Raw genomic sequence first — 27,917 nt, 5'->3', positions numbered from 1 at the left:
AGTGGGCAAAGGCATGGGTGATGACTGAAATGGGACACCAATATTCCACTTCCTGTTCTACCACTGGTTTTTAGCCTGGATACCACATAGATTTTGTCAAGAGACCTAAAATTAGTAGAAATGTGGTACTTTTGTGTCACAGCAGAGAAAGAGCTGTTTTTCCCCTTATTCCTGCAGAGGAATAACACCACTTCCATCCACTGTGGGAGATGCATACTGCAAGGGCCTCCAAATGTACCACAACAAACAGAGCAGGAAATGGGTGAGTACCTAACCTCAAAGACAGAAACACTTGTTATGAAAACCCTATTTGCTTAATAATTCCAAAGCTGCCTCATTCCACCAAAAGCAGACACACACTTTCAAGGATTTATTGCAAGAGCTACTACAAAACAATAAAAAGCCCCTCTGCAAGTACTCAGTCCTCCCCAGCTGTCCAGCTCTGCTCCTCCAAGTTACACCTGCCTCCACAGACCAGCTAAGTTTTCTTGGCCTCTTCATTCCCTTCCAGTTCCATCATCCATCCAGTGATGTTGGTCTTCTTGCTTTTCCTGAATTTGCAGTACCAGCAGAAGACAGCAAGGGCCAGCAGAAGGATCAGAACCAGTGGTAAGTATAAGATGAAGTTCAGCAGTGGTGGGGATGAGCAGATCCTAGACAAGACAGTTGACTCTGAAGGAAAAAAGAAAGAAAAAGTGAGGCCCCAAGCTAGTTTGAGTTTCTCACTCCTAAGTGCTATTTTCTTAACACTTTTCCCTCAATCTTCAACAGCTACAAATTTTTAAGAATTCTTACAGGCTACCTGAGGAGAAGGGAGAGAGAAACCAGGTAATTTGCCTCAATTTCTTGTCTGGGGAGGTCAGATAAGGCCCTGGCTTGTTCATCTGAAACATCCCAACAGAAACAGCCCAGTTCTTCTGCTAACTCATTCCAGACTGGGCTCAGTGAGGAAAAGCAACACACCCTGCCTGACATCAGTGACAGTGGGATGAGGTAGAAGTCTGTCAGAGGCTGCACTACTGAGCAAGATGGGATAAGAGGAAAGCAAGAACACCAAATCAGGAGGTGCCTGTCCCCCCCAGACATCTGCCCCTCCTTGTTACTGCTGATCTGCTATCATATTTCATCCCCAGTGAGCTGCAGGCAGCTGTGAGCACCATCCTCATCCCTGGCAGCTCCTGCAGAACAGCTCCCCAGCAGAGGTGGAGGCTCCTGGGTACTTCAAAGATACCTGCATCACTGGAGGAACACACATGCACACACATGGCCACCCAAAAAAAAAAAAAAATTAAAAAGAGAGAGAGAAAGAAAAAACACCCAGCTAAGATTTTGCCTTTTGTGAAAACCATGAAAACCACTTGGCAAAAACACTTATTCAAAAATTGGAGGAGAATTTACTACCAGTTACTGAGCAATTTTAGCAATGCTTTTTCCACCAGTAATGGGTAACAAGAGATAGAGGGAGCTGATGAAGGAGAAATCTTGCGTGCTAGAGAGCTGTGATGGATACCAGCAGCAACACAACAGCAGGGGGGATGAAGTGCTGTCAGTCCCTCTCTGTGCAATTAAATCCAGATTAGCTCTGCTGTAGGTGCAAAGTCATGAGAGCAGGCCTGTTTCTGGCTGTGGGAGCAGCAGGCAGAGGGAAGGGCTCTGCAGGGTCACTCTCTCCATGCTGCTCAGTTCTGGGAATTGCTGCAGAAGCCAGAACTCGTGGAGGCACCCAGGCTGGCTTCAGGCATGGCAGCTCCAGAGCTGAAGGCAAGCACAAGATCAAGATCCTCTCAGCTGGGTGCCTCATGATTGATTTCACAGTTTATATTTTTTCCTCCACGTGGGTCATCTGAGCCTCCTATTTTCCCAAAGCAGCAACAACTCCTGCCTATTACCTTCCCAAAAACCCTGCGTGCACCTGACTGAAACCTGTGCTTTTATTTACTTAAACTTCTGCGTGCAGAATCCAGTCCCACCTTGCGATATATATCTTCTATTGAAACTATACTAAAAGAATAGAAGAAAGGATTTCATCAGAAGGCTGGCTAAGAACAGAAAAGGAATGATAACAAAGGCTTGTGACTGACCGAGACAGCTGGACTGTGATTGGCCATTAATTAGAAACAACCACATGAGACCAATCACAGATGCACCTGTTGCATTCCACAGCAGCAGATAATCAATGTTTACATTTTGGTCCTGAGGCCTCTCAGCTTCTCGGGAGAAAAAAATCCTAAGGAAAGGATTTTTCATAAAACATGTCTGTGACCCTACCTTTGCACCCAGCAGGTGCCCCCACTCACCCCAAAGTGAAGTTTAGAGAGACCTCAGTCTAGACAGACTTCCCAGAGAATTTTCCCCCCAAAACATTTAGGTCCTGGTCCCAGCACGGCTCTGGGGAGAGGAGGTGATCAGCCCCTGGCACCCAGCAGCGTTACCTGGCGGGATGGTGATGAGCTGGGTGTGCCCTGAGCGTGCCAAGGCCTGCAGAGCCCAGTCCTTCCCCTCGCCCTGCTGCTGCCATTCCTGCAGCTGGCAGTAATATGCCCCAGCATCTCCCCTCTCCACGCCGCTCAGCGTCAGGCTGAAGTCGCGGGCGGAGGCGCGGCGCAGGAACAGCCTCGCTGCCAGGCGCCCCTCGGGGTACTGCACGGTGCCATCGCGCTGCAGGGACAGCAGGGCACTGTCACGGCCGCTGCCCTTCACCTGGAACCAGGTGGCTGTGAGCTGTGAGCGGGGCGGGAGGGCGCTCTGCAGCCGGCAGGGCAGCGTGGCCTCCTCGCCCTCCCGCGCGGAGATGCTGTCGTTGGTTTTCTCCATCTGCAGCTTGAGCTCTGTGGGAGAAGAGGGAGAGCAGAAAGAGATGTTGCGGTGTTGCACAGCTGTAAAAACACTTCTGCCTGCACCCACAGGCTGACAGGAACCTTCTGGAGCAAAGTGTGAGGGATTGGAATGGCCTCCCACAGGCCCCTTGCTGCTGTGACTCATTCTCCCTGGGGTGTCGTGTCCCCCACCTTGCCCATCATCTCTGCCCCCTGTGCAGTAGTACTTCCTACCCCCTCCAAATAAGTGATAAAGGCATCTTTTGGACCAAAAGCTATTTAGGAAGCTGGTATTCTCTGATCCACTTTATTTAGGGCTGGAGAGAGGCTGATTGAGGGAAGAACTGAGCCAGGGAGACCCACCATGCACCCCGGAGGTGCAGTGATTAAGGTGAGAGCAGCTGAACCTCCAGTCTTGTTCCTTAGCAGCAATGTGCTGCAGGGTAAGGAAAACCTGGTGTTTTCCTTCAGGATGCTCAGCAGCACCAGGTAAGGGCAGCTTCTCTATTCACAGCATTGCACAACCACCCAAGTGCACCAGGTGTTGGAGGGAAAAGAAAAAGGCCAAAATTCACTTTGTTATGAAGCATTCCACTACATCTGCCAGTAATAAAAATAGCAGCTCGGTTGGCTTGGGAGGATGTGGTAAATCTTCCTAATTCCCTATTTCCCTTTGAGAGGCACTGACAACTCCTGCATCCCTAAGCCTCTGATCCAACACAGGAGCTGCTGCTTTTCCTAAGCCCTGCCAGCTTAGGAGAGGCCTGGCAGGGGCCTGTCATAAGTTGACCCAACCTTCTCCAGCAGCACCTACACAAGGGATAACACCTGCTCACCTGAGAGTTTGAACTTCAGCGTGGTCCTTCCCGATGTTCTCTCTCCGAGCTTGTACCAGCCATCCACCAGCCAGAGCCATTCCTCCACCACACAGTAGTAGCTGCCCTCGTCCCCCAGGTTTGCAGAGAGAATCTGCAGCTGGAATAGGCTGCTGGACACCCTCTGGCTCAGGAATCGTGACTTTAGCGCAGGAGAGCTGAATTCAGACCCGTATTCCTGTACACCGGTGTAGTTGGCCCTGAGGATTTGCAGGGGTTTTGTGTCTGCCAGAGGAGGCAGGAGGTACCAGGTAACAGCAAACTGTGAATTTTCCTGGGCAAACACAATCCTGCACTGAATGGCTGCGTTACCGCTGGCAATCTCCACAGAGCTGTCTTTCGTATCAACCTGAAGCTTGCTCCCTAAAATGGAGAAACAAAACAGTCATGCCAGATGCAGCTGCCAGTACAGGATACTGACAAGGAGGGGAATAAGGCTGAGAGAAACACGCTGGAAGAAGAGTAAGGAAGAGGGCACACAGAGGACAAAGGCTCATTAGGGGATGCTGGAGCAGAGGGTGGAGGGAGGAAGGAAAGAGCAAATCCACACACCCTTGTGTGTACACACAATAGCAGGGAATCACAGCTGGGTGTTAGTGGGCAGGAGAGCAGCAGAGGAGGTGCCTTGGAGACCACGGAGCAGGAATGGGGGATGGAGGCAGCCATTGTGTTGGAGCTGGGAGGCAAAGCCTCTGTCTGAAGCACATGTGTCTGCCTACCACTGCTCCCATCAGCAGGCTCACACATATGTGACAAAAGCAGCCCACAGCTTTGGAGACTGTGAACAAGTGTCTTTTATCACAGAGTGACTACAGAGCCTCTGTGGGTTTCACTAACAGTTGCCATCTCAGGTGTTTGCTGTGGTTATTAACCCAAAACCACACAGCAGAGTCCTGCACACCCCTGTGATCACACCCAGTGATTGTTCAGTGCTGTGCACTTGAGGAGAGCAGAGGGATGGTGCTGCCTTGGGCAGAGGGAAATCCTGATCCTGATGTGTCTGTGCTGCTCCTGCTCTGAGGGAACCTCTTCCCACAGCACATCACCTGTTGCTGGAACCTCTCCTCCAGCAATGAAAAGGCTGCAAATCCATATCTTTAAAGGTCATCCAGCCACCTGCATTTCCCCTCCATGCTCAGCAGTCAGGGGAAGGAATACACACAGGTATCCACCCTTGGGTAGGGAGAAATTACTCACCAGGAGACACCATCAGGGTTTTAAGGGACTGTAGGCTGAGTTTCCATTCTTAGCACTTTCCTTGCCTATGAGCTGAGCAGCAGGACACCCTCTGCCACAGAGGCTGGGGACAACTGAGCAACCTTAAGGCTCAGCCCCTGGGCGCTGGTCTGGGGACAGGCAGCAGAGTTCACACTGAGATGGTCCCTCAGAATGTCTCAGACCCCTGCCCTTGTCCACAGGTTCAGCAGGGCACTCTCCCTCCCAATCCCAAGGGATGTGATGGCAGCAGCTTGTGGAGAGGGCTTTGGGACAGGAGGGAGCTGTGGCTTCTCCCACAGGGGCTGAGGGGGAAGGAGGACACTGCAGGAAAAAGCTTTCACATTTCCCCTTCCTTCAAGCATTTCTTCTCAAAACTCAAGCAATCCACTTCAGAGCCCTTCACTACCTCTCTTGAGACTGGTCAAAGCAAAATATCCCAATTGATATCTCTTTACATCCCTGTAGAGCCTCTGCTTCTGTGAAATCTGCCAACAAAACCTCCCTGCTTATTCTTTTCTCTTTGCACCCCATTACTCTTCCTTCTCTCTGCAGACAAACACATTTTCGCCACAAGGCTGGCAGTCTCCTCCAGAGAGGCACTTGCACAAGTCCCAGTATCTGCTTATTGTCTCGATTCAGTGATGAGGATTTCCACAGCAACACTCACTGGGATGAGTGGATGTTCCCAAGGGATCACAGTGCTGTCCTGCATTTCACAGTGTGCATTTGCTGCTCTGAAGAAACAGGTGTGGGCAAAAAGCAGAAGAGAGGGGACAGCAGTCACCCTAATTAGGACACTGCAAATTTATCAGATCCATCATGAAAACCACACTGACTTGAGCACACGTGGGAACTAGATGCAAGTTGATGTCTTACACTTGAGTATTTAAAAGCACACTCATCCCAGAGCTGGCTCTCTGGAAGCACAAATGTTCAGAGGGGGATGCTGAAGATACCCAAAAGCCATCTAGAGAGGGTTCTGGGCAGCCTGCTCTAGGTGGCCCTGCTTGCACAGGGAGTTGGACCAGGTCACCTCCAAAAGTCCCTGCCAATCTCCACCATCCTGTGTTTCTGTGACAGGTGAACTGACCGCACTGGAAAAAATAAGACACTTAATTCTGAACTTCATCTGCTCAGCACCAAGGATACCCCTCAGCCAGACAGTGAAGTGCCAGGGAACAAAGGGGCAGGCAGGGTCTTGCTTGAGTATGGCCCAGCCTGGCACCCACTCATGGGCAGGGAATGCTCCAGAGAAGGAAAAGCTACGAGATCTCAGAGAGGAGGCACAGGAAGCAAGCCTTGAGTGCTTGATTTTGATGAGGAAAATTGCTGTTACACGCTCAGAGATCACCTCAAGAGGAAGCAGAGCATTTGCTGCAAAGCCCCTTTGTTTTAACTCCAGGTCTCCTCTCTCTCTGCTGCTAAAGATCATTTACCAAGAGGGCAGAGGAGCTGCCTGCCTCTTCCTTTCTCACATAAAAGCCATGATGCTGTGCTCCCTTTCATTTTCAATTTAATTAACCAAGCTGAGCACCTCAGCACCCATCTCCCTGTGAACCTTGCCTGCTGACTCTTGGCTTGCTCCTGGCCCAGGAGCAGTGGAGCAGGCAGAGGGACACAGCCCACGTGGGCTGCTGGCCTGGGGGACACAAGGTGAAAATGCCCACTCCAGCTCCACTGGAGAAAAACGAAAAAGCCCACTCAGCTGCACTGAGAGGATCATGGAGCACTGATTATGAGATCCCACCTTAGATACTGAAAATTGAAAAGATCTGTCCTCCTTCCCTGTCTGCTATAATCTTCATGGATGTCCTTCCTAGCTGAAGATGGTCTCTGGACCACAGCAACATGTAAACTCCTACAGCACCAACTGACATCAAGTAATAAACAAAGTGCTGAAGCAAAAAGTCAAGCACTCCAGTATCTCTGCAGGCTCCAACTATAAGGTTTTATATGAGGAGAAGCAGGCTGGTGATTTTCATGATTTGCAGCTTCATTTTCTGCCGCTCCCCCTCAACCCTATTGCTGCCTGAGCCAGCTTCCTTTCCAGACTTCCCAACCTTCCCAAATATCCTCCACTGGCTCGTGCTGCCTTTCCAAGAGAGGTGGCACTAGAGGCAGCAGGAACCTCCCACTGTGCATCACCCTCTCCCAGTTCCCACCATTCTTTATGGAGTCACAGTCTCCAGCAGCAGCTGCAACACATTTGGAGCCAAATGTTGTAGTCTCATGCTGCTGCCATCTCCTCTGTGTAGATGCTCTGCAATTACACCTGCTCATCTTAATGCCATTTACACTAGAGATGTGTGCTCAAAGATGCTGATTATTGTCACCCCTTTGCCTCAGTGCCACCCTGCCCCAGCTGGTTGTAGCTCCAGAGCATCCCAGCAGTCAGCTCCACAGGGGTGAGGAATCAGTAACAGTGGAACAGGAGAGAGCACCAGAGAAAAGAGCCCAGACAGGGTAGGGAATGTATTAGCCTATGCCACAGCAAACCCATCAGTTAAAATACATGAAAAATGCATAATTTCAGTTCACTGGGCTGTGATTCCAAAAATCCAAGGATTTTAGAGGAAGGAGCACTTAATGCAAGGAAAAAAAAAGAAAAAAAGAGCAAGAGCTCTCCTTTGCTGGCAGAACAGACATGAGGGCAAAAAACCAAACCAGCCCATGTTCTCACACCTGCCTGCAGAGGCTCACTCGGAGGCTTTGGCCAGTTCAAACCCTGCAGTTCCTGCAGCAGCCCCAGCTGTGAGCAGGGCACGCTGGCTCCGTGGTGCTGCCTTGGGGGCTGGGGTCTGTCTGCTTGCAACATCTCTCTTCCATAAGAGGATGAGGCTCCCAGCAGGATGCTGGCAGGAGGGATGGCAGCGCAGCCCCGGCCTGCAGGGGTGGCCATAAAAGGGAAGCCTGGGCAGGGCCCTGGCTGTGCAGCCCAGCTGTGCCTGGCAGGAGATGCCTCCCCACGGAGTCCCGGCACCCTCAGGCTCAGTGCTGGCTCCCAGCCCGGCAGAGAGGCCTGGTGCTTTCTCAGCATGCCTTCAATATTCTGGTCAGGGAACACAGGCATACCCCAGCATCAGCTTCAGGGGCTGGTCTCTCTCCACTGCCTCCCAGAAACCCACACTATGGGGTGTACTTTGTGCCCCAAACATTCAGCTGGGCTTCTTGGGGGGCTCTGCTTCTTCCCAGAAACCAGGCTTAAAATCCGAGTGGCAAGGCTGATCCCTATATGCTTGGTGTAATCTGCAAATAAAGAGATACTGCCACTTGCCAGCACCAAATTTGCCTCCAAGGTTTTGTCAGGTGCCGAGGAAGCACCAGAACAGGCAGCAACCATCTCCTGCAGCCCTGGGGACGCCCCAGACATCAGGGGCCCTGGTTGCCCCTGGTGACATTTATTGGATTTAAAGTTGCAGGAGAGACCTCTGCTGAAGGGTCTGCTTACCTGGCAGCACCACTTTTATTCCCACGGCATTGGAGCTGGTGCTGGCTGCCGGCCGCCCCAGGGGCAGGACGTTCCTCCTCCAGACCTCCACCTCGCACTGGTACGTCCCCTCGTTGGCAGGCAAGGCGCTGTGGATGTGCAGCCTGAAGGAGGTGTCAGTCTTCGCCAGCTGGGCTTTCCCCTGGAAGCGTGGCTGTGCAGCCCCCCAGAGCACGGTGCCATTGGGAAGGACCTGGACCAGCTCCTCTAAGGGACTCGTGGGCGGGTTGGGCTGGAAACGCCACCGCACAGACACCGGCACCTCCTCCAGGGCGTAGCTGGCACCCACCTGGCAGAAGAGCTCAAAACTCTGCCCGTAACTGACCGTAGCAATTCGGCTTCTCAGTGTGGCCTGCAGACCCAGACCTGCTCGGGAGGAGAGAGCCCTTGGCTTGGGGACACAAATCCTGCCCTTGGCATGGGGACACAAGTCCTGCCCTGTGCCACCCCACCGCCACCCTTCCCTTCCCAAGAAGGAAGGCCATGGTCACTGCACACCATGGAGATGAGCAGCTCTGCACTCAGAGGGCAGGAGAAGCAATCAGAGGCCAGCACCAGGGGGGTATCTCTGATAAATTCCACCAGACAACTCCGCAAGTAGCTTTGTGGAACTTAATTACTGCAAGTAATTATGCTGCTAGAACAGATATTTTGTATTCCAGCTTAAGGAGACAGGCCTGCTGGGCAAGATACTGCCCCTCAGGTCCCCGAGCATTTTAGCTGTTGTCTCCCACTGGTCTCTCCCAAAACACACCATGGAGGACTGGCATCTTGGTAGAAATGGGGAAATTGAAGCACTGCAGGGCCAAGTGGTCAGCCCTAGGTCACCCTGCAGCAGCAGAGCTCAGAGCACAGCAGGCCCATGTCCCACTGATGTGTCTACCTGTTGGAACCCGGGAAATTCCTCTGACTGTCCTGGAGAACTCGATCCCCTGCCCGGGGGCTCAGAGACCTTGGCACAGAGCCCAAGACCCCTGTGCCTTTGATTTTGACCCATGGAAAAACAATTACCAAAGAGAGTTTAAGTAGAATAATAGTTTGTCACAGGGTGAAAAATAGATTTTTTTGGGTTTTAGAATGGGGGCTCGAGGTCCCAAGATGGAGGAATTTGGACGTACCGTGTCCTCCTTTCTTCTTCTTCTTAGCCTCCATGTTCTGGGTGATGGTGGCACTTTTGGATTGGTTTAAGGTAGAAACTCACTGTCTAACATAGGTGATAGGTATTGGGAAGTTATTGTAAATAATGTACACGTAGTTTTTAGTATAAAAAGATAACACCACCTCTGAGGGCAGCCAGTGTGCCTCAACCCAACCTGCCAGACAAACCTTGGTGGGTCGGAGAAAGAATGTTAGAGATAAGAAATTATTAATAAACAGCCTTGAGAATGAGAATAGAAGAATCCTGACTCCTTAGTTGACTCAGAGTCACTGTGACCAGCAGAGAACCTGAGATCCACCCACTTCTCCCACTCAGAAACAGGGATGGCCAAACTCACCTATGGAGCCGACCATCACCGCTACCTCCCCCTTGCCTGTCCAGTTCCGGCCTCGGGACCACTGCGTGGCTTCACACCGGTACTGCCCGCCATCATCCTCATCCAGCGTGCTGGGGATCACCAGGGTGAAGGTGCCAGAGCTCTCTTTCTGCAGCCTGAGGCTCCCCCGAGCCCCTCCATCCCGGTAGGCGCTGCCCAGGTTCAGGGCACCATCCTGCTCCATGGCGGCCACCAGCTCCCTGTGCCCCGGCTGCTGCGGTGGCAGGTGCCACCAGCGCAGGGACACGGGGCCGGTGGCTCCCTGCACCTCACAGTGCAGGACCAGGGCGTCTCCTGCTGTCACCCGTGGGGTGCTGGTGGACACAGACAGGCGCAGGTGGATCTCTGCAAACGACAGTGACCGCGTTGGGATGCTGTGCTCCTTAGGAAAAGCCAGAGATACTCTAGTGTTACATGGAAGACCAGACAAATCTTGATTTTGGAAAAGGAGTTGGGGTGTAGTAACTACATATCCTCTGAACAGAGAGAGACTTGCTTCTCCCAGGAAAATCCTGGGAGGCTGTGTAGAAGCTGTGAGAAACTTAGAGGAAATAATTCAAACAATTATTATCTCTCTTTCTGTAACCATTGTTTATAGATATGGTTCTCCAGAATGTGCTATTCATAGTTCACCAATAGGGTGAGAGAAGATTCCTAAAGGCCAATCAGGTCTTAAGTCCACCATTGTTTCTATAAAACTGTAGATTTCTAATAAAAAAGTGTTTTTGCATGCCTTCTGATGATAGAGTCTCTGTATCACCTTTAGCTGTCCCCGATACCCCTTCACTGATATTGGGGAATTGCCTGAAATTTTCAACCAGCCTTTTCATATAAATTTGGAGAAAGCTTTGTGGTTGCAGTTTTTTGGTTTTGTTTTTGTTTTGTTTGTTTTTTTTTTTCTTTCTGTTTTATGTCTTTCTTGGGACACAGATACCTAAAGAATGAGTTAAGAAACAGAGTCCCAGCAGGCAGCTCCTGCTACATCAGAATAACCATTATCTAGCTATGACAAGGAAACCAAGAACCTCCTACACACTTTTCTTAGAGTGGTTTCTCACAAATCATCCATCCAAAACAGTGAGAGTACCCTGATGGAAATGGCAATGATCCCCCCCCCCAGACATGCCTGTTCTGCTGGGTTTTCCTGTGATTTTCAGGAGCAGCAGCAGATATTGCTCACAGTTTTCAGTACCAAAGATACAAGAGGACCTAGACTCCTCAGAATTCTACCCATTTGCCCCAAAACTTACTGTGAAGAGATTGGACTAAAGCTTTACACTTTGTTGACAGCTAATGTGTCTGTCATGCTAATATGTGCTAAAGCAAATGCTTTTCCCATTATCTATCAAAAACTATGGCATATTTACACTCTTGCTGCCCTTGTCAAGATGAGGCCAGACCTAAAGCATTTCCCAGTCAAGGATCCTGCAGACTTCACCCAGCAGGGCAGCTGTTAGGCTTTACTAACCTACTGGCTTCACGTCGACTTGGATGCCTGATGACACAACAGTCTGGATGCTCTGCAAGTCCCCAGGAGTCTTCATTTCTGACACAGAGCACTGGTAGGTACCCTCGTCCTCCAGCCCCACCTCAGAGATGGTGAGGACGTAAACTGTGTTGCTTGGCTTGAATGCTCGGAGCTGCCCCAGCCTGGCTCTCTCCTGGTATTCTTCCTCCCAGGTCAACACCCCGTGGGGGTCAACCCTGGCCACTTCCATGTCATTGAGGAGCCAGACCACTTTGAAGTTGCTGCTCTTTGGGGCTTCCACCACACAACTGAGCTGCAAGGTGTCCCCTTCAGAAAGGGAGGGTTCAGCGGTAGTGAGGTCCACGGAGAGGTCTGTGCCTGTGGGCAACCAAAAAACAAGGAGGGTGGTGGGTGGCCCTGCCCATGCTTCCCTCCTGCCTGGCAGCACCAGTGGCCTTGCAGAGGGCAGCAGGGGGGAATTCTCTGTTAAAATGTTGTTTTGTTTTGGTTTTTTTCCATAAGAAAAGTAATCAGGATGGAAAACTTGGACCCTGGGGAGAGGGTTGCCAGCTCTGGGCACTAAGCAGCAGTTGCAGGTGGAGGAAGAGCCAAAGCCCTGGGGAGCTGAGCTCCCCCCTTAAGAGCAGATAAACCCAACAGAGCACTCACTGGGACAGCCTTTGGCCACAGCCTCCCCCTGCTCAGCTCAGACATCCAAACTGAGGGCTGCCCTAACTCAGAGGCATCAGCTTTTGCAGGTGCTGCTCTGCCTCACCTCCTGGAGCTGTTTTACCTCATGGAACACCTATCCTGTAAGCCAGAAAGGGGCACAAAGGGCTTTTATCACAGTGGTGGTTTTAACTATGCTGCTTGTGATAGAAAAAGGTGTATGAAGGGCTGGCTTTCAAGTGGCTTGTCTGAATCTACTGTGGCTCTTCCTGCATGCTGAAACCCCCAGTGGCTACTGTGGATTGTGGGCAAGAGATGCTCTCCAAGCTGGAGAGGACTTGGGTTAAGTTCCTACAGAAAGCAGAAATTTCAAGACTTGTCACATCATGGGGAGGCAGGAAGGAAAAAAGAGAAGGTGGATCCTGCTCCCTATACCAATTAGCAGTAGGTACTGAGCAAAGAAGGCAGTGACAGGGGGAACCTGAAGTCATCTTCCCCTTGGCAGACCCTCTTGGGCAGTCAGTCAGCTGTGTCTGAGGTAGGGACCCCATCTCTGGGTCCTATGGTAGCATTCACCTTCCTCACTGGGCATTCACCTTCCTCCCCAGGCACTCCTGGCACCAACCTGGCTGGACAGTGGCTGCAAGCAGGAGACCCACTGGGTACCCCAAAACCCTGAGCCATGACCCCACTAAGCACTGGCTTGGCCAAAAACCTGGAGGAAGGACTGAGCCCCCGTTCCCTGGCTCACACCACTGTGTCCCTGGGTCACACCACTGTGTCCCTGGCTCACACCACTGTGTCCCTGGCTCACTGTGGTGCCCCATGAGTATCAAAACACGAGAAAGGTTACGTGCTGTAGTTTGGAAGGAAAACAGAGCAGGTCCCAAACCACAACTGGAAGGGCTCAAATAATTTACCTAAAGCACAGCACCCTGTGGATTTAAACACTGGTTCATAAACAGTTTGGGAACAGGAATCCCAGCTGCTGCAGATATGTTTGGCATTCCTAAATATTTGCTGCAGAGTTTATAGAAGCCCCTGGAGCAGCTAGCCATGGTCAGAGTGGCTGATGGCTCTGAGAGTGACGGGGTGCTCAGCCCTGGGTTCCCCCACTGGGTGCTGGAGGAGGAAAGCAGCCCTGCAAATTTGATGGAGGGCTTGCACACCCACTGCTGCTGTCCCACCATGGCAATACCAGGAGCACCAACTCTGCCACCATAAGGTCCTCTCACCACCCTTTAACACTTACCACAGGACAAATATCAAACTCTGACAGGGTTTCTAAACAATCCCATGGCACTTATGCCTGAATCCACACACTACCAGTCATGACAAGCCCTCCTCAACAAGAGGATGCACAGAAGTGCACTGACTGCCATTGCTCCCCAGGCAGCAGCAGGCTTGGAAACCTTTGCTGCAAACAGTGAGGGGAATAAAGCTTACCCACTCAGGTTTCAGGAGACAAAGTGACAAGAGAGCACACTTCCTTCCCCCTCCTCCTGATACCTTGCTCCCCTGAGGCACATTCGGAGTGCTGAGTTCTCACCCGTCTGTTCTTTGGTTTCCTGCTCTGACTCACTGCCCTCCCACAGGACATCAGTTCCCCTCACTGCCCCAGCTCTGCTCTGAGGCCTCCTCCACCCACCCTGAGCAGTGGGGACAGGGTACACCACCTCCACAGGCAGGGCTTCAGTGGGAGACTTGCTCCCATTTTACTGCACCCTGTGTTAAAGGACACCAACTAGCCACAGCCTTGTCTTGGCAGCTTTGAACTAAAGCTTACTGGTGAGAGAGAGAGAGAGAGAGATTCTCCCTTCCCCTGGGCACGGCTACTCACACACATCTGGGGGAAGAGCAGGGTGAGGGAGCACAGCCAGCAGAGGCTGTGGCAGCAGGGACAGACAAGCCACCCCCAACAAGAGCTGTGCAGCACACACAGCCCATCCCTGGGCCCCTCCATGCCTCTGCTGAGGCACAGTGACAAGCAGCTGACTTTTTTAAGGCCACAAGAGCCTCGAGGCAGTGTAACAACCCTGTTTTCCACACTCTGGAGTTAGGACTGCCAAGGATCCATCCAGGCTGCTGTGGGCACACGCTGTGCCCTCTGCTAACACCTCACACGGGTCTGTGAGGCTGTGGCCTTGCTGCTGGAGTCAGGGATTCAGCTGCATGAGCAGCCAAAGCACCAGCAGCTCCTGAGCAAGGGCTGCCGTGGCCCTGAGCTCAGCCCAGCCCACCCCCTCAGTGCCCAGCCAGACCCACCAGCGTGTCCCTGGGCTGCGGCACGGGCAGGTGAAGGGGCACTGAAATCTGCTGCTGTAGAGCCTGGAATGCACAGGGGAGCTGGAGCCAACAGGTGAGTTAGTTTGCAAAAGGTCTTACCCCGGCTCAAAACTGCCAGCCAAGTCCTCTGAGTTTGGTTGCGGGAGATGTCCTTCCATGTCTTGTCAGGATCCTCAATCCACTCGGCTGCCTCACAGTACAGCTGCCCCTGGTCAGATGGCTTCACTCCCCTGATGATGAGCTTGTATGTGGTGTTCCCAACCTTGTTCAGCTGCACATCCCCCTCCAGAAACCTCTGCTCATAAGAGGGCCCCGGCTTCAGGATGAAGTCCTTGGAGAGGGTGAGGATCTCCTTGGCAGGCTGCTCTCCTGCTCCCTGAAGAAGGTACCAGCCAACTGAGAGATGGGTGTGCTGGGCAGTGGCCTTGGACACCTCACAGGTCAGCTCCACCACATCCCCTTCCATGTGACTGAGGGCCTGGGGTGCCATGGAAGCCGAGAGTGTGTCTGGAATCACTGAGCATGGGGAGAAACACAGAATCACAGAATATCCTGAGTTGAAAGGGACCCATGAGAATCACTGAGTCCAGCTCCCGTCCCTGAGTAGGACAACTCCCAAGAATCTGCAACCAGGGCCTAGGGGATCTGACAGCACAGGAGAAGAATCTGTAGCTGACTGACAAGGTTTCCATCACCTTGTGTTGAGGTGTGAAGGGACTAAAACCTCAGCAAACAAGAAAAGAGTCAATCTCTTTACAGTGCCCTCTTCACTCTTTACAGTGCCCTCTTAATTAGGCAACCCCAAGGAGATTAGAACCCATCCCCTAATTGTCCCAAATGTAGACTGGTGCAACACCAAGATAAAGGAGAAAATAGGGCTGAACACCAAGTGGAAGCACCATACCACCGTGTAGACTCAGTGGGCTCACAGCTGGGCCTTTCCCTCTGTATCTCCACCCCATTGCCTTCCCTCCCCAGTGGTCTGCAGGAGCTGCTACCTCCCTCCACCTGTGAGTATCCTACTTGGGTCAATTCCTATACTCGCAGAGCCTGGAAACTCCTGCCTTCCCAAGCACTCAGCTGCAACACGTTGTGTCTGTGTCAGGAGCTGAAGTCAGGCCATGGGAGAGCAGAGGCTTCCTTTTCCTCCCCTTGCTCTGGCTGGGAGGCAATAACCACAGAATCACAGAATAATGAGGTTGGAAGAGACCTCTAAGATCATTGAGTCCAACCTATGCCCTAACACCTCAACTAGACTATAGCACCAAGAGCCATATCCAGTCTTTTTTTAAACACATCCAGAGATGGTGATTCTACCACCTACCTGGGAAGAGCATTCCAGTACCTTATTATTCTTTCAGTGAAATTTTTTTTCCTAATACCCAACCTATACCTTCCCTGACGCAGCTTGAGACTGCGTCCTCTGGTTCTGTCAGTTGCTGCCCCGTGGGAGAGACCGACTGTCGGAATTCAGGACATCCCTCTGGCTGTCCTGGATTGCCAGGACCCCTGCCAGGGGGCTCAGACACCCTGGTACAGAGCCCAAGACGCCTGTGTCTTTGATTATGACCCATGGAAAAAGTTACCAACCTTATATGAAGATCTACAAGCCACAAAAGTATAAGAAGAATAATAATTAGTTTGTCACAGGGTGGAAAAATGGATTTTTTGGGGGTTTTTAGAATGGGGGTTCAGGGGGCAAGATGGAGGGATCTGGGCGTGTCCAGCCTTTCTCCTTCTTCTTGGCCTCCATGTTCTGCTGTGATGTTGGCACTTTTAGATTGGTTTAGAGTAGAAGCTCACTGTCTGACATAGGGGATAGGTATTGGAAAGTAATTGTAAATATTGCACACGTAGTTTTTAGTATAAATAGATAACACTGCCCCGGGGGTGGAGTGCCTCTGTCTGTCTCTGAGCGGATCTTGGCAGGCCAAGAGAAAGAATTTTATAGATAAGAAACAAAAAACAACCTTGAGACCGAGAACTGAAGAGTTCTGACTCCTTCTTCAACCGCTGGGCTGGGAAAAGAAACTTCCTAATGCATCTCAGGGTCACTCTGACCAGCTAAGGCCCCGAGAACCGACCCTCACCTGTCTACAACCTCCCTTCAGGAAGCTGTAGAGAGCAATAAGGTCACCTCTAAGCCTCCTCTTCTCCAGGCTAAACAGCCCCAGCTCCTTCAAACGTTCCTCAAACCACAGAACACGCAAGGTGATGGATATCTTGACATACCGACCTCAGCCCCACTCATCACCCCTTTCCCCAGTGTCCCTCTGACAGATGAGATGTCCCTGTGGGGACAGCAGTGACCTGTCCCAGCGGGAGCAGGGCTCTCACTCAGGGCCCACCTGTGAGGTTGGTCTTGGCGCTGTAGCTGCCCAAGTACCTCTCGTCGGTGTTGGGCGTGTGGCACTCGTACTGGCCGGCGTCGCGCTCCTGCAGCTCGGTGATGTGCAGCAGCACGGCGTCCCCCTGCAGCCGCTCCACGAAGATGCCGCGGCCGCGCACGCGCTGCGTGTAGATGGCGTAGGGGAACGAGGGGTCCACGGTGCTGACGATCTGCACCTCCCGCTCGGGGGCCGAGGGCAGGTAGATGGACCACTGGAAGTTCTGCTCCGCCGGGCCCTGGTAGCCGCTCACCTTGCACCACAGGGTGACGTGGGAGCCCTCCGTGCGGTACAGGGGGCCCTCCTGCACTGTCACTTGCCGCTGGGCACTGGTCAGACCTGTCAGCACACACGGTGTTTGCAGGGGGGCAGTTACAGGAACAAGCCTTGTGACAATAGAGCCCTGAAATTTCTTGTCTCCTGTCACACTTGTTTCCTGTCTCTTCTCTCTCTTACACTGGGGGGTCACACAACAGAGGCCAGAGCATCATGGCCAGAGGGCTGCCAAGCCCGTTCTTGCCTGAAGAGCCTGTCTCAGGAGCACTGCAGGGGAAGCAGCAATCAGGCTGAGAGCACTGGAGGAAGCTTGTGGTGTGTTAAAATGAAGAGGGCCAAGCTCTCGGGTCCTGCACAAAGTGTGGGGGACAGGGAGCATGGGGGACAGGGAGCAGGGGTGCAGAGCTGGTCACTGCCACAGGAGGAGATGCAACACAGAAGCTGAGGCACACGGGACAGTGGAGGTCAGCAGCAGGCTGGATGCTGCAGAGATGCTCCATAGGCAGAAATGGAGGAGAACACAGGAGAGGGGGTCAGAAAGAACTTTCCTCTGAAGGCAGGGGGTACAAGGAAGCATCAAGACCTCCCTCCATTTCTGCTTGCAGAGGGTCTGGGGATTGCTACCCACAGACCCTCCCCTTCCATACAGCACCCAGCAGTGACGTTCACTCTGGAGCTCAGCATGCACACCAAGCAGAATGCCCACAGGACATGGGTCCTGAGTCAAAAAAACAACTGTGGTGGCCAGGGAAGAGAGCTGGTGAGAGGGCTGCCTAGGAAACCTTCATAAATTCCCTCCCAATGGAAGAGGGAGTGAGGTAACACCCTCCACACACTGCAATCAGCCACTCAACAGGGACGTGCATGTCCCCTCACTGAAACCCTCTTAGGGTTTGGGCTCTCATTTTGGAGTGAAAACACAAAGCAAAAGGAGCACATGCTGATGCACCTCTGCCCATGGCAACTGAGCCAGAGCAGCGCTGGCTGAGCCCCCCATGCCCTGCTTTCCCCACAACACTTCCAAGAAAGCTCCAGCCACTGGGCAGGGCACTCACCCAGGAGGAGGAGGAGGAGGAAGAGGAAGGCAGCTGCCAGGCACTGTGCCAGCCCCATGGGAATCCTCTCTGCTTGGATCCTCTCCCAGAGGGGCGCTGGTGGGTTCTCATGGGCGATGGCGGCAGCCACGCCGCTATTTAGAGAGAGGCTGGGAGGAAACTGTCTCTCAGTGGTGGTTTCCTCTGCTCAGAAAGGCAGGGAGAAGTCACGGAGTGGGGTGCATCAGCAAAGCAACACCCTCTGGGAGGTGACAGCCTGCACCCTGTCCCCAGGCCACCTAGGCAAGTGTGACGATGCCCAAAGTCCCTTCTGCCACTGCATCCATGCCAGATGCCCACCTGTGGGCACCACTGGCTGTGGCTTTGCTGTCCAACAGCAGCTCATGGGCTAAACCTCTGTCTCACTCCTTCCCCTTTATTGCACGGTGTAGCTTGGTCCCTGCTGACAGTGAGGGGACGACAAGGGGCTGGATTCCAGGGAGGGATGGAAGCAGATTTCTAGGGATGGATGAAGGTTCCTCCAGCTATTTATTTCCCATGGCTGCAGCCAGCAGCATGATGCCTTAGGTAGGGGCTGGAGTGGCACAGTGTTCCCCGAAGATGGCTGATCAAGCTCTCCCCACTCCAGTGTCCCCAGTGGGGCATCCTTCCCACAGCATCCCCCACCAGTCCATCCACACCACATGGTCAGGAGGATCATAGCAGCCAGTCCAGCCAGCTCGTTGGTTCTTGAAGGACCACCACAGAGCCAGGAATTGGCCAGGAACTCTATCCTGTATGCAGATCCCATGGATGTGGGAGATCCTGGCCCAACACTTCTGGCAGCAGCAATGGGACCATGGGGAGCTGCACTGGAGGGCTGAGGTCAGGAGGCTCCAGTGCAGTCCCAGGGGCTCTGGCATATTCCCAGAGACAAGTGCCGTAGCTGCATTGCCTGGGACATGCTGCTGGCTCCTGCTGGCAGATGCCAGGGGTGTCCTGGGACATGGTGGGTCATCCAGGGCCACATCCTGGGCAGGGAAAACCCAGTCTCTGAGGCATGTGTAGCCAAAACACTAGAGATGGGCTCAGAGGCACTGCTGAAATTATTTGTTAGGTGTTTTTTGTTTGGTGAGGTTTTTTTTGGTTTTGGGGATTTTTGGGGGTGGGGTTGTTTTCTTTGTTTTGGGATTGTTGGGCTTTTTTTCCCCAGGTGGCACAAAGCATTTATCCCTGAGCCATGCTGCTCCTGCTGCTGCCAGAGGGATTGACTGAATGACTTAATTAGCTCAGGGATTCACAAGCAAAATCCAACCATAAAACAGCTCCTCTTGCTAGATTCCCAGGGGGCTTCCAGAGGGAATGAGATTCATGTAACGACCCAAAACAAACACCAGGTCCCTCCTTTCCCCATTTATAAAACTAACTCACATGACAGGCTGGGAGGTGGAGGCAGAGGCCTCTTGCTGCAAGGCTCAACCCTCCATCAGCCAGCTCCTCATCAGCTCCTCAGAAAACCATATCCAGAGCAGGGGACAGGCTGTGTCAGCAGGCAGAGGTCCCTGCAGGATCCCACCTGTACCCTGAGGAGGGTCTGTGCCCTGTGGCAGCAGGACAGAGTCATAACTCTGTGGTAGGCTTACATTCCGTGCTGCAGGATTAAACCTCCCCATTTCAGAAGGAAAGGGATGGAGAGGTTTGCTTTCCAAGAGCAACCCACTGCCAGCACTGCCCTGGGGGATCATCCTGTTGACAGTAAGCCAACCCACTTACCACTTTGGAGGAGGGAAAAGCATCAAAAGCATCTCTGCTACAGTGACAGAGTAAATGGAAAGGAAACTTGGAGTTCAACCTCAGTGAGCTTCCGACAGCCAGTGTGCAGAGAAACACACGCTCGGGGACAGTTTAACTCCAAGCTTGCAGCTCTAATGATGCATGAGTCGCAGTTCACATTTGCAGTAGAGAAACTGGGGAGAATAGGACTGCCTGGCCAAACTGTATCCCTGGCAATAATGATGCTCTGTGGACAAAATCAACAGTTCCTTACTCCTGGGGCTGCACAGTCTAAAACTCACTCTCTTCCTCTCTGGGAAATCAGAGCAACCAGACATACAGCAGGGCAGGGTGAAAGGAGGGGATCAGAGAATTCTTTACAAAGACAGCACTGCCATTAGAAGCCACATCAGGGAGTCCAAATCCATGGGGAGAAAGATTCCCTTGCCCTATTTTCCCAGGCATGACACCAGACAGGAAATATGCTTCTTGGATAGCAGAGGGTGCCTGCCTGTGCCTACACAGAGCAGAGGACTTTCCTCCTCTGAGCCAGGTGCTGCATGTGCCCAGGGCCCCACCTGGTGAACTGAAGTGCTGCACAGTCCCATAGGGATTAAACACTCTTGGCCTCTGGCTCCTGGGACAGCCTGGCTACTGCCAGCACCACAGCAGGGCCACCTCTCAGTGCACTTCAGCAGGGTACAGCTATCTCCCCTTCCAGAGCATAAAGTTGGAGATTGGGTTGCCCAGACCACTGGCTTTGTCTTTCACACTGGTGATGACCATCTTCAATTGCATGCCTTCATTCTCCTGCCTCTCCCTGGATCCCTTTGAAAGTGCCCTCACTGGATGTTGCTCAGCCATTTTGGGTCGAAGATTTGCAGAAAAACGCCAGCAAAAGCACAGCATGGAAGGTTACCAAGCTACCATGGAAAGTTACCAAGCAAGGTGGAGGCTCTGCTAAAAGAGCAGAGCAGCCATCAGCAACATCCACAGTGACTCAGAAACCTCTTGGCTAGACAAGTGCTGACATTCACCTTACACACTGCAGTGAGCCTGGGGAGAGATGGAAATAAGGCAGGCTCAGCCCCACATCAGGGCAGAAAGGCTGTGGAGGAAGCTGTTGAGGGTGAAGGAGGTGACTCAGTGTTTATTTTTAGGGGGAGGAGTCTGTTGAGACCCAGAAGTGGTTAGGCAAGCACAGGGGAAAGGCTGTAACCCAGATCCCAGTCTGGCTACATGGGTCCCACGAGTTCCCTCACCCCATTTGGGCGCCTGGGGTTAGGGAAGCTGTGGTTTCCTGCGCCTGCAGCCATCCACTGAAAAGTCACAACAAACGCCACCATCCAAAGGAAATCAGACCTCAAACCATGTTACAGGCAAGTCCAGCTTTGCACAGGAGGGGTTTTCAGCCTGTGTGGTTGTAAACACCTCTGTGCCTTGCAAAGAGCAGCTGCAGAGAGCTCCCCACATTTCAGGCTGCTCTTGTGACCAAATGGGGAGGGGGAACACAGCTCAGAGGTACAGGCTGTAGGCAAGCTCTCCAAAAATGCTGCCTCTGCCTCAAAACTAATTAGATTGACAGGTCTCTGGAGCTCTGTCTCCCACCCAGAAATGCCACTGCTGTCTGCCCACAGTGATGTGGAGAGGCAGGAGGACAGGGAGGGATGGAAGCTACAGCTTTGAAAGCAGGAGGCTGGCGCCAGGCAGGGTTGGAGAGACAGAGGGAAGAGCACAGCATTAGCCGGGATAATCTGGCAGTCTTGGGGGACGCGCCAGAAGCCTACAGATAATCAGGGGAGCTGGTGCAACAGACTTTGAAGTCTGCCATCAGGTTTTCTCAGCCCGGCTCAGACATCAAAGGCAGCTGGTTGCTGCCCCCAATTACAGAGCGAGCCGGCCTGCTGCCTGCCTTCCCCAAGGCCGGCGGCTCAGCCGCGCTCCCCCGGGCACGCGCTCACGGCCAGAAACCTCCTGACAAAGCAGAAATGCCCAAATTCCCTGCAGCTCCTGCTGGAGCCAGGCTCACTTCGCTGGGAGCTCGCCTGGCTGCCACGTGGCTTTCACCTTGGGCTGTGGGAGCCAAGTGAGATCTCGGTGGATACAGATCTGCCCACTGATGTGCTGCGGGGCCTGTCACTCCCAGGAAAACCAGACAGCCACAAAAAAAGGGGAAGACTAACAAAAGAGAAGAAAATAACAACCTTTTCTCATTGTGGTGGGAAAGTTGCTGCCTTCAGTCAAATCTTGCGTGGCCTCGTGGGACATGGCTCCAATGCAGGGCGAGGTCAGGGTCTTCATGAGCAAAACCCTCCAGCAGCACAGAGAGGCTGTTGGGGTCGGTTTGCACTGAAAAAACACAACACAGTACAGCAAGTGAAAGCAAATAATTAAAACCACAAACAAAACAAGAGAAATTGAAATCTAAGAGCAGAAGTGGCTGAGAAGCAGAGAAAAACCTGTCTTGTACCAGCTGCAGCTTCTAAGGAGTCTGGCCACGCTGAGTAGCAAACAGCCAAGAACACACACAACTCTTCAATGAACCAGTGTTTGCTCTTATTTGCACCATCATTTCTACTGGGAAACAAACAAACAAAAAAAACAAAAAAAACCCAAAAAAAACCCAAAAAACCCCCCAAAAAAAAACCAACCCAACAAATCAAAGAAGAGAAGAAGAGAGCAGCCTGCCCTCCATGAATCCTGGTGATCCCCTCTGCAGCACACACAGGGCCTGATCACGTCACAGTCAAGTCTCCAAGTGCAGCCCCCCTGCCCAGCCCGGCTTCTGCGCAGCACCAGGAGCCGCCCCCGGCCCGCTCTGCGCTGGCATCTGAAGCAGCATCAGCATCTTTTACACAAGCAGCATCATGAAAGGCTCTTTGAAGCACAGCAGCAGAGGGATGAGCCTGGTTGTTTCAGTTCCCCATGGACACAGCCCGGGCAGAGGCCGGGGAAGAGAGGAGGGAGGTTAACAGAGGGATGGGAAAGCAGTTGCACTGGAGTTTCTGGGGGGGAGCACAGGAAGGTGGTGTTACGTGTTGGGAGAGAAACTAGGTTTTCATATTAAGCTGCTTATTTAGGTCTCTAAGTTATGGAGATTCTGCACTTCAAAACTAATTAGATTGACAGAGCTTGGATTCGATTACAGGATTTCCAGAAGCAAGAGGGTTTGAAAAAAATCAAATTAAATAGCTAGCCTGGAAACGCTAGCAAGAGAATTAAACACCCATTGCTGCAACCAATTGTTAAATGCATCTAGGCTGGGAAAATGACAACTCCTATTCCCAAAACCCACTGCACCAGTGGCTGCAGCAGGGAGGTGCTCTCCTAACAAACCCAAGTGGAATATGGACAAAACCATGTTTCCCAGTCCTAGAGGTAGGCAGAGGGTCCCAAGGCACTTCAGGAAGCACATGCCTCTCCAGTGGCAGTGTGTGAATTTTTCCCTGCCCTGAGGCTACTGCAGCGAGCAGAGCATCCAGGAGCTGTAGGCGGGGAACTGCAGGGCTGGGGCTGAAGAGGGAGGAGCTGGAGGTCCCACGGAGCAGCACTAGGGCTTGCAGGGGAAACCTCACCACATAAAACCCGACCACCTACATAGACAGAAAGTCCCATTCTTACCAGCCAGGACACTAAAGTGTTTTCTGCACCAGAGGAGTGGGGCTGGCCCAGCACTGCCAACAACGTGGGACCATCTCACAGCTGTGCTCCTGAAATGACAAAGCAAGGGAGCAATGGCAGAGCTACACTTACACCTCACCTACCATCAAAGGCTTTGCTCATCTGCCTGAAAGAACTCCCTCTTTCCCACTCCTCTGAGATCACAGGAATAGCAGTGGCTTTTAAGGCCCAACAGCAGAGCCAGAGTGGCCTTTTTTAAAATCCCAGAACTGCCAGCTTGAGTTCCTCTTGAAGCTCCAAAAGCATATTTTCTCTCTTCTCTTCAAGCATCCACATGCAGGTGTCCAAAGAAAGTCAGCTTGGGGCCTGAGGGGTTGCCAGGGGAACTTTGCCTCCCAGTGTAGGATGGGCTGGGTGTGTTTAGCTACCTGGCCATGCAGTAGATGCTCTGTTTCCTATATGCCACCTTTTCACCCTCCTTAGGTTTGGGTAGAGCACTCTGGACAGCATCATCCCACATTGTCACACCAGCACCACAAGGCAGAGCACATTGTAGGCAATACTGAGGCTGCTGCTGCTGCTCTCCTCCATTTGCACTACAGAACTGGCATCTTGGCTATCGTCACAGAAAGGCTAAGTTGTGTTTACTCTGAGCCAAACAAATTCCCTTCAAACAAAAGGCAGGAGCTGCAGTGAACTCCAGGGAAAGCCTGCAGGGTACACTGCTTTGATTAAACAGAGATGGCAGGAAGAGTTGCAAATGTACACAGTACATCTCACTTGTTTGTGCTCGGGTTGTCAGTCTCAGTGTGAAAGCAACTCCCCCTTCAACGTTGCCACTGAAGGGCTTGATAAAGGATGTGCTCAGGACTGCAACACAGCAGCAGCAGCAGCTATCTTCCTTTTGCCTCACACCTTCCACACAAGACAGCCTGCAGAACTCCCCTGCTCCTCACAGGGACTTGGAGAACACCTCTCACCACCAAAATGTGTGTCTCAGCCAAGCTGGGAAGAGGTGACACTCTGGCAACACGCTGCTGCCACCAGTGACACAAGGTAAAGAAGGGTTTAAAGACAGCAGCGCCATGCCCAAGGGTCCTGAGAGCTGTCTTGTTAACACTGTACACAGTCGGGTCGAGGAAAGGGATTTAATGAATAGCAACTCACAAAAGACCTTTATAGACCTTTTCTGAAAAGACCTTTTCTGCATTCATCCATGCAGGGAACTGTAGGAGACAGAAAGAAGAGAGGGGCGAAAAAAAGATAATGGCACAAGGCAAAGACATCTCAGCACGGACCTGAAAGGCCACAAGAAAAGCCATCAACTTCAAAAGGACCTTAACATCTTATTTCTAATGAAATGGATTATTCTACCAGTCCGAGCTCTCTGAGCTGAAGGGGCTCTCCCTGAAAAACCTGAGATGGACATTTCTGAGCTACAGGAAGGGGCCATGCTTTTGTCAGCCTACAGTGATGGGGGCAGGGGAGAGAGTGGGCAGTGACAAAAACCAGCTAGTAAGGTCTGTCCCTGCAGAAGAAAGCCAAAACCACAATAAAGTAGAAAATTTTTTTTTTTTTTTTTTTTTTTTTTACTGGAAGACTCACCTTAAGGCAATGATTTTCCTCTAAATGCTCCAAGAAGCTTGGTTACTCACTGTTGGCACAGCCACTAGGAAAGACACCTTCAGAGGGACTGGACACTGTGGATAACACACCAGGGACTTCAGTATGAGGCAGGGTTGGCTCCAGTAGCCACAGAGCAGAAAAGCTGCCTGGCTGAAGCCCAGGAACCTGCAAAAGGATAAAAAACACAGAGTAGACTGCATTCATCCTGATAACCATCATCCAAGGGCTGTTGCACAAAGAAAGAGGTGTTATACAAGTAACAAAATAGAGATCAGAATCCACCCTGGAAGTGTTTTCATGGATATATAAGCTATGTTTGGAGAGAACTTGAGGACCCATCACCTGTCTGTGGGCTGAACAATGACCACTGCTCCCTGCTGGGACTTCTTCCCTCCTTCCCAGTCCATCACTTGATGGAGCTGCCATTACCTCATGTCTCTCAGCCCCTACCTGTCTGCCCAATACTTTTATACAGGTATCTTGCCTAATTCCCATGTCTTGGGAGAGCTGTGATTTCCTCTACAGCAATAGTGAGAAACAAGTGTCTACAGTTCTTATTCTGAGATGTGTATCTTGAGTAGCTCAGATAAATTACATTCTTTAATTACCTGTTTCTCAAGTCCAGGGTAGCTATCCTGGGTGTTAACAATGAATCATGTTGTTGTTATTCTGAAAAATGAAAATGTTCAGCACAGCGGTCACTTGTATGGAGCTCCTAGACACTGAGCAGAATTTGTGTTATGACAGCAAGCAGATGGAGAAAAAAGGCTAAACCATCTTTCTTAGAAAGAAAAACTGTCCCTTCTGCTTTGGCAAAGGGAATATAAATGTCTCTTTGGAGTCACATCAGAAATCCTTACTTTCCTTGCATATTGCCTGGAGTCCTCATGAGGAAAGTGGCTACAAAACATTTGTGTGTATGTGCACAGGGTGCCAGTCTTGCAGGTGATTCTGCAGTGGGCACTGGGCTGCAGTTCTGCAGCCTGAGCTCTCAGCAGATGAATCAAGATCACACTATAACAATCGATTCAAGAACACTGTGACAACGTACCCCTGCTCTCCTCCAGAGAGAGAAGCACAAAAGGCCATCGTCCTTGAGATGCAGAGACAAAGGCAAGAAAAGGCCCCTGAAATGAAGCATGAAAAGCAGAAGAGATAAGGCAGAAGGAAGAAAACACAGATTAAATCAGCAAACAAGTTTCAGCACACTAAAAGGATGTACCTGAACACCAAAGGGGAGGTTACAACTACTGCACTTGCATTCAGAACATGCATTTGGCTGTAACCACACACAGCTTTCACACATCCAGGCAGATGCTAAGCAGCATGGATATTTTCTCTTTTTACCACAGTCCTAGCATCCCAGCAACTGCACATTATGCCAGGGCCTTTGTAGAGCTAAGTCAGCACAGAGGCAACAAGAGCTACAGAGGCAACACCAGTCCTGTCCTCTCAGACATCTCTGGGTTCTCAGGTGCCCAGGTATGTTCATATTGCCAGCTCTGCTGCAGGAGCTCTGGAAGCACATCCTCCCTTCTCTCCTAGCTCCACCCTTTAGGAAACTTTTAGTGTCTTTGGCGCTCCTTACCATCCATTAAGTATGTCAAACTATTGCCAGGATCATAGAAGCAAGGAACTGGAGGGCATAAGCCAGGTTAAGTTGCTAAGAAGAAACAGAACTTCATGCCCATTTGTCCTGCAGCTTCATCACTCACCTCTGACGACAAGAGACTGAGTCTGTGGTCTAGTCTAAGGAACAAAATATAATATAATGCTAACTTGCTTTCCCAAAGCCTGTATTGCAAAGTCCTGCCTCTCTACCCCCTTGGCAGAGGTGGAAGCTCTTACGCTTCTGGCACTTGATGGAATGCAACTCTGCTGCCAGGGAGAGGAGAACAGCTTGTGTCTATGGCAGCTCTCCTGAGGACCTGGAAATCCACAGGGCCTGCTTTCCTCCATAACCCAGGATCAGTCATCTGCTGGCTACAGCACAATGCCATTTTCCTCAGTAGCAGAAGGAGACCCCTGGCAAAAGGCTGTCTGACTGAAAGCTACACGTGGCATTTGAGGTGTATTTGGCACAAGGATGAGAAGTGGCTTTTCCTTCAGTTAGCACATCCCACAGCTTCAGTCACTAAAGACTCTCTCTTGAAACACCATTTGTCCTGATACCTGCTGTGCAGACCTCAGCCCCCTGCAGCCACAGAAGTGTGGGAAGTCCCACAGGAAAGGCTAAAGCCACACATTTCCTTGGAAGATTTGCATGGCAGGGCTTCAGCTTCACATGATAAAGAGGAGGCAGGTCTCCTCATGCATCCTGCTTGACACCAGTCAGTTCCAGCCCAGAGAGGGGTTTTGGACTGGCCCTGACCTGAGCAGGGCAGTCAGCCAGAGCCACAGCAGCACCAATAGGGTCTGTCAGAGAAAAAGGACAGCCAAGCGTGTTGCCTGAGCCTGCTGTTATGAAAGCAACTAAACTCTCAGGCTCTGGCACAAAAGTGCTTTTCAGACTGCCCCCATGGCAGCAGGCCATACCCCCATCAGCAGCTGGGAGAGCTGAGTCCATGGCAGGTACAAGGCAGTGTTAGAGACCTGACACCTCCCATCACTCACTGCAACACCCAGGCACTTACTTAACAGTACCCCCTTGCATTTCCAGACTTCTATTTTTCAGCTTTCCTTCTTATAGCAAAATCCAAGCACGTTTACAACAATGGTATTAAGACCCAGGTCATCCCAGGGGGCGGGGGAGGCAAGTGAATTCCATAAAAGCTCATCCAAACTTACCTGTGAGCTGTAACCTGCACAGCTCGAAGCCAAGGACTGCTGTCCCACGAGCACACCAC

At 51.8% G+C, this 27,917-nt stretch overlaps 1 protein-coding gene across 1 annotated transcript; it reads right to left on the bottom strand.

Moving 5' to 3' along the window:
• Window positions 1–355: 355 nt before the first annotated feature.
• CD101 (CD101 molecule) lies at window positions 356–18,130 on the bottom strand. The gene is made up of 9 exons (XM_066571906.1): window positions 18,073–18,130; window positions 16,703–17,080; window positions 14,454–14,870; window positions 11,400–11,777; window positions 9,893–10,276; window positions 8,358–8,762; window positions 3,653–4,054; window positions 2,433–2,828; window positions 356–672 (listed from the first exon to the last, which is right to left on the bottom strand). Exons 1-9 carry the CDS (start codon window positions 18,128–18,130, stop codon window positions 479–481), a joined length of 3,012 nt encoding a protein of 1,003 aa, XP_066428003.1. The 3' UTR covers window positions 356–478.
• Window positions 18,131–27,917: the final 9,787 nt, after the last annotated feature.

The sequence above is a fragment of the Molothrus aeneus genome, chromosome 2 (genome assembly GCF_037042795.1).
Source record: "Molothrus aeneus isolate 106 chromosome 2, BPBGC_Maene_1.0, whole genome shotgun sequence".
Classification (NCBI taxonomy): Eukaryota; Metazoa; Chordata; class Aves; order Passeriformes; family Icteridae; genus Molothrus; species Molothrus aeneus.
The sequence above is the reverse complement of the archived record's forward strand: the minus strand, read 5'-3'. Positions and strand labels throughout refer to the sequence as shown.